The sequence below is a fragment of the Oreochromis aureus genome, linkage group 7, assembly GCF_013358895.1.
Source record: "Oreochromis aureus strain Israel breed Guangdong linkage group 7, ZZ_aureus, whole genome shotgun sequence".
Classification (NCBI taxonomy): Eukaryota; Metazoa; Chordata; class Actinopteri; order Cichliformes; family Cichlidae; genus Oreochromis; species Oreochromis aureus.
The window spans coordinates 27,967,282-27,973,990 of NC_052948.1; the positions used below are offsets into that span (position 1 = coordinate 27,967,282).

General features: G+C 43.9%; 1 protein-coding gene across 1 annotated transcript; it reads right to left on the reverse strand.

Moving 5' to 3' along the window:
- Window positions 1-2,128: 2,128 nt before the first annotated feature.
- Window positions 2,129-5,452, reverse strand: LOC116321686 (cytochrome c oxidase subunit 5B, mitochondrial-like). The gene is made up of 4 exons (XM_031741599.2): window positions 5,299-5,452; window positions 2,754-2,824; window positions 2,508-2,607; window positions 2,129-2,378 (listed from the first exon to the last, which is right to left on the reverse strand). Exons 1-4 carry the CDS (start codon window positions 5,393-5,395, stop codon window positions 2,266-2,268), a joined length of 381 nt encoding a protein of 126 aa, XP_031597459.1. The 5' UTR covers window positions 5,396-5,452; the 3' UTR covers window positions 2,129-2,265.
- Between the last annotated feature and the right edge of the window lie 1,257 nt (window positions 5,453-6,709).

Consider the following 6,709-nt stretch of genomic DNA (forward strand, 5'->3'; position numbering starts at 1 on the left):
CCACTTCATCACTGCTGTGAACAGGACTCAGTGTCTTCATCGCATCATGTACGAAACACTTTAGATTCTGTTAGCAAGAAGTGCCCCCTGCTGCCAGAGGCTCAGCAGTGACTACAGCATCTGGAGATTACATTTCAAATATATTTAATCAATCTATAATCTATATTTAATCTATAATCCATCTATAATCTGTACCTTATTCATCTACAGTTAAATTTCATTAATTTCATTAATCCCATCGACTGAGCAGTTTTGAATGATTCTGGTAAAAGTGTTTGTGATCTGGCTTCCATTGTCTGAGGTCTCCAGTTCATGTGATGTACAGTGGCTTGCAAAAGTATTCCACCCCCTTGAATTTTTCCACATTTTGTCACATTACACTCTATACACCTGGGGCTTAGAGTACGCTTGGGAAGTGTGATTGTGTGTACAGTGTCTATTTATGTCTGTCTCCATGTTTGGTGAGTGCTGAGCAATTGCATATGAGAGCATGAGGGTGGGAATGGATGTTTGTATCTGTGTGTGCCTGTTTGTCTGTGTCTATATGTCAGGTTGGGTATCAGATGTCACCTCTCTAGGGACATCTCAGGCCCTCCAAGGTATGAAGACCTATCTCCCCCCACCACTCCCCCTGCCAATGGCAGACGCCCTCAGACATCGGTGCATTGGTGGTTCTTTGTGTCCGGGGATGGGTGTCCAGGTACGCACCGGCTCATTCCTGGTGGCTGCTTGTCGGGGCCTGGAGCCTGCGGCTTGCTCGGGCCCCTTCGGGGGTGGGGTGCCCTCGGCCTCTCAGCTTGGGGCTCGGTCACTCTGGCACAGCTGGCTGCCGGCGGAGCTCATGGGCACGTCACTGCAACCCCCCCTGGCTTCTGCTCCAGGGCTGCTGAGTGGCCCCTCATCTGGGGCTCTCCTCAGCTCTTATTGGGATAGTGGCACGGCTGCCCCTCTGTTGGTCTTCCTTGGTCTCTTGTGCTCTGAGGGCCTCTGGATGTCTGGAGCCTGGATCTCCTCCATACCTGCTTCATGCCCTGGAGGACGGGGCTGTGGCTCCCCACACCCTCTAGCAGATTGTTACATGAAGGAACCTTTTAAATACAAGCGCGTTCATGCTCACAGGTGTACACATGGGTGCTCACACACACAAACTACACCCTTTTTGGCTCCTACCTCAAAGAACACTGTGCGCTGTCGATCCTACGTGCTGCACAATAATATTCAATATTTAGTATTTACTGTTATATACACATAATTATCGCGATGTTGTTTATTATATTACTCTTTTTTTGCTTGTTTTCTCTTTTTTCTTTCTCAACAGGTGATTGATATATGTATTTTGTGTCTGTTTTTGTTTTTTGCCCTTTATCACCGTTCCTCTTCCCCGCTCTCTTTCTTTCTCCCTTTTCTTTCCCCGTCATGTCTGTCCCGTGTGTAGCAAGTGAAGATAAAATCAAATCAACAATAAAAGCAAAGGTGAATCAAATAGACCAATACGGCAAGGCCGGGATGGTCCATTTGGTAAAGTAAATTCGTTGGGCATCTTTCTTTGCCTTTAGACAATAATTCTGATGGCAAAAGAACCAAACGGGACAGGCGGGAAAAAAAAAAAAAAAAAAAAATAGACTGAATCACTAAACCCAGCTGAACTGGAATAAACTAAGTTAAAACACTGATGTATTATGGTTTTATGTACATCATATTTAGCACCAATAACTTTCTGATCTTCATTTTTTTCCTTTTTCTTCATTTCTTGATATATTCAGCAGCTGTGGTCCAAAAATAAAGCACTAACACACACTATAATCTGTGTAATGTGTAATCTGGCACATTCATTAATGTGACAAGACAGAAACAACTACAGAGGTCTGTTAATATTTAAAATTGTATAAATAAACTCAGAGCTGACAGTGAATACAGATACACTTCATTCTTTCATCCTCAGTTTGCTATTCTGATGCTGGGTGAGAAATTCACAGCTACACTTCCACGTTCAGGTGGAACAGATGACACAGACAGCGGGCTGACAGGAAGTTAAGTTTATTGGCTGCTCCCGGGAGGTGGGAGGAGTGTAACGTGTGCAGTACAAGTATGTGTGTAAACTGACTGAATGGAAATGTCTGAAGAAACTCTTTGTTCCCCGAACGTGCCTGATCCCGAGTACATGTAACGTGTAAGCAACAACTGATGAGGTCAGCAGGTATGTCAAGTAGAAGAAGGTGGGAAGCGGACAGCGCCGCTTGCTCCACAGGAGGAAGAGGAGATGGGTCAGTGGGGGAGCTCATGGGGAACCAGCTTGTAGTGGGCGCCGCAGGATGGGCAGCGCTGGGCCTCGCCCTCATGGAGCCAGAACCAGACCACGGCTGTGTTGTCCTCCTCACCTGCACACAGGAAACTGGGTGAGAACCCTAACCTGCAGGTCACATGCATGCTCTGGTTTCCCCGATGAGGAATAAGCCCCGCCCCCTTTCAGCCCAGAGGCAAATTTAACACAGGAAAAAACAACTCACACACGCATCCCACAATCCTCTTGTTGGTGATGGAGGGAACCAGGTGGGGGTCGGCTTTGGAACCTGCGTAGTGCTTTGGCTTCATCATGTTGTAGGGGTCCTACAGGAAAGGGAGGAGTCAGGTGAGTTGGGCATGACGGTATTCAACATCAGTTTCATCTCAGAGTTTATCTTTATACGTTTTCATGTGCATACCCCAAAGACCCTGTCAGGTCAAACGGAGCTGAATGACCTCAGCGATCTTACCTCGCCCTGCTTCATGGCCTTCATGATGACCTTCTCCAGCCCCGTGGCCTGCTCTTCATCAGTGGGAATCCCTGTGAACACAAAACCAGACTTCATCTTCATCCATACACATAAAACAATACTTTGTTTAAAAAAATATAATACAGATTTTTTTTTTTTTTTTTTTAAGTGTTTAAGTTTATGTCATCGTTTCACAAGATACTGACAAAAATGAGAAATAAAGCATCAAACGTTCCTCACAGCGTGCCAAGAAAACCATTCAAGGCTGAGGGAGAAAATTCAGATTATACTTTACTTATGAGGAAAAACTCAAAGTTTAAATGTCTGTGAAGGTTCTCAGTCAATGACTGTTCCTTCAGTGGTTTCAGTCATTATGCAAATGTACTGTTTAGAAGACTGGGGAAACCTGCAGTCAGCTGAGACTGAAGGAGTCACTTGGATGAGTGACGAAACATCCAGATGAACAGAATCAAACTTTGGGGACTTCTTTAAACATTTAATTTAAGCCAGTCCTGTTCATGTCTTCTTTACATTTCTTATTTAGACACATTTATGTGAGATTCTGTCTTCAGGTGAAAGTGATCGTTTATTTGGGAAAAATCATCACAGAGCAGATTTTTCCCAAATAAACGATCAATCAATAATCTATTAGATTAAATAATTATAACCAGAGAAGACATTTATTACTAACTGAAACCAGTAATGTAATCGATTAACCGAGTGTTTTGTATAATTGAATAATTGACTAATAATAGAGATTGAAAATGTGACGTCATTCTGGGGTAAAACCGCAAAGGATTCTGGGAACGTGTGGCAAGCGGTACTAGCGCACGCAGGCTTTCACATGAAAACAGTCACACAGCGATAAAAAGAAACACAAAAAATGGCAAGAAGCTGTTGTATTATTAACTGCAATAGCCGGTCGCAAGACAGCCACGGGAAGCCGACGGGTAAAGAGATTGTTTTTATCGGATTACGTCGTGGAAGAGAAATTGTTCAAGCCATGTTTCCGAAGAAAGAAAGAGCCGACGGATGGCCTGGATTGCAGCCATTCGAAGACCAAATATAACGTCTCAGAACACTCCAGCTCACATGTTAGTCTGCTCCAAGCATTTCCACAAAGGTAAGTCTTCTGTTGTAGTTATTACGTAATTTATCATAACATAATTGTTGATGTAGGTTACAAATAAGTCTTACATTGATTTGAATTGAATTCGTTGCGCTATGCTGCTTTGTTCACTGTGGCTTTGCGGGGTAATGTTTGTTGTGTTTTGTAGGAAAACCAGCCTACAAAATGCTGGAATGCGATCCAGACTGGGCACCCTCTATCAACCTGGGTCATACCGAGTTTAAAGCTGCTACCACAGCCAGATTTGATCGGTTAAGACAGAGAGCGATATCAAAACAGCCACGAAACGTCCCGCATATATGTGCCCAAGGGTTGTATTGAAGCAATCAAGTCATGAATAACTGTTTTCCAGTATGTTGTTTTGCAATGTTGGGGTTTTTTGGGGGGTTTTTTGCATTATTGATTTGCTTTTCACCGAAGCAGCTAATAAAGCATAATGGAATACAATTTTGCCTCTTTCTTGTAAGATTCTATAATACAATGAAACAATAATGCCAGTTATAAATACAGTCAATAAATTGAATGAATTACGAAACACTCATTTTATTTCTATTAGATCTGAAAATGTTGTGTAATACTACAACCTGAAACGACAAATAGATTGCGTTGGCCTGTACAGGAGAAAGGAAAAGAATTTAACAACAGCTGTGAAATGGAATAGTCCAAATCACCAAAGTAAACTGGACCTCGGCTTGTTGCAGGGATCTGAAGTTAATAAACATCTTGTGAGTGTATGCAGTCACACTTAGGACCATATAATAATAAATATGTGCGTGATGAAAGTTGGGCAGCACGCTAACGTCCTTACTCCACTCTGTATGCTCGTATGGGTCTAGCCCTTTCACAACTTTCACAACAAAATTTTTCCCTCGTCCTTTTTTTTTTGCCTGCCGTGTTCTCCGTCGTTTTGTACATTACTGTTTTTGGGGCAAATAAAATGTAAGTAGGGATTAAGACCGCAGAATTAATGTTTACCGGTGCTGGAAATATTAGCGCTTCATGCAGTGTTTTGATTTTGTTGCCACGGGTACCCACAAAGCAATGCGCGAAAGTCACGTGGTCTGTCAACTGTTAAATTGAACTCTGACCTCCCGAAGCTAACAAACTGCTAACGCTGCTAAGCTATTAACAGCTAACAGCTAATTATCCGCGGCTATTTCCGGTGTTCCGTCCTTTAAAGCGTGCCGATCTGAACTCGGGTTTATTAAAATCTACTGATTGGACCGTTTAAACGTTTAAAAGTTTTAGAATGAGCCGATCCGTCATTTATATCTTTTGTGAATGAAGTCTTTTCTGAGCGGCGCTGTCACCGGGAGAGGAAGCACTCGGCTTTCTCCGTCCTCCCCGCGGATTAGACCCTCTCTAAACCGCCTGTTTCCGCCGGGTTCAAGGTATTCAGTGCCGGCTCGAGCTCACCTCCTGCTGCCATGCTGCGGCTCAGAGCGGGGGTCCGGGCGGAGCGGCAGGCCGCCGCGGCTCTGACGGCGGAGCGGAGCAGTAACCTTGCAGCCATTTCTCCTTCTTCGGTGATCACTTAGGTCGATCTGTGATGACGTCATATTTGCTGAACAGTTCTTCTTCTTCTTCTTTCTTTATTGGCAGCTTGGAGGTGCACTAGCGCCACCTGTGGATCTCCAGATTCAGGAGAAGTTACATCAGCATCACGGTTCATAATATGACGTGTGTGTTACAGCCCACCTGTCCTCAGGTGCATGCCTCCGGTTGCACTACAAAGAAAGCCCGACAAAGCCTTAAGGGTAAAAGGTGTCACGAATAAATACAACAAAATAAAATGATACGACCAAGACAAAAACTGTGGTATTTTGTAAATATAATAATAAACGCGAATTCAGTATGTAATTGTGTAACTTTATTAGCAGCTTCCTCCTGAAATGCGCCAACACCATTGAGAGTAACATCCTCCTCTCTGGTCGCTATGGTAACGTGTGAATATTTCTTTCAAAATAAGACACACAACTAATCACATCATCAGTCAGACCAGACAATAGTTCAGCTTGACAAGACAAGTCAAATGGCTTTATTGTCATTTCAACCATGTACACAGTGCTGTACCACTGCAGTACATGGTGCTACATGTGACATATAACAGACAATCAACACAGGACTACATAAAGTGCAATGTGCAAGATTGTGAGAGTGGATGGTGGGGATTAGGCTTTTCTCAGCTTCTGCAGGAAGTAGAGATGCTGTTGGACCATTTTAGTTATGGAGCTTGTGTTGAGGGACCAGGAGAGGTTCTCCACCTGGTGGACACCAAGGAATTTGGTGCTCATGATGACCATCACAGAGGATCCATCAATCTATTGATATTAAGTGGACAGTGATCTCTCCGTGCTCTCGTTAAGTCAACAGTCATCTCTTTTGTTTTGCCTACATTCAGAGACACACTGAGCACTGGAGTCCCTCAGGGCTGTGTGCTCAGCCCACTGCTGTTCACTCTGCTGACTCACGACTGTGCAGCAATACACAGTTTGAACCACATCATCAAGTTCGCCAATGACACGACTGTGGTGGGTCTCATCAACAAGAATGACGAGGCAGCATACAGAGAGGAGGTGCAATAGGTAACGGACAGTGACTCTGGATCCTGATAGAGCACATCCTAATCTCATCCGGTGTGATGATGGAAAACAAGTGCACAGTAGTGATGTGAAGAAGAAACTTCCAGACAACCCAGTGAGATTTTCTCAGTGTGCTGGTCTTCTAGGAAAGCAGAGTTTCTTTTCAGGCAGATTTTACTTTAAGGTTCAGCTTAAAGGAAAGACTGAGTGGACTTTAGGAGTGGCCAGAGAGTCGATCAACAGGA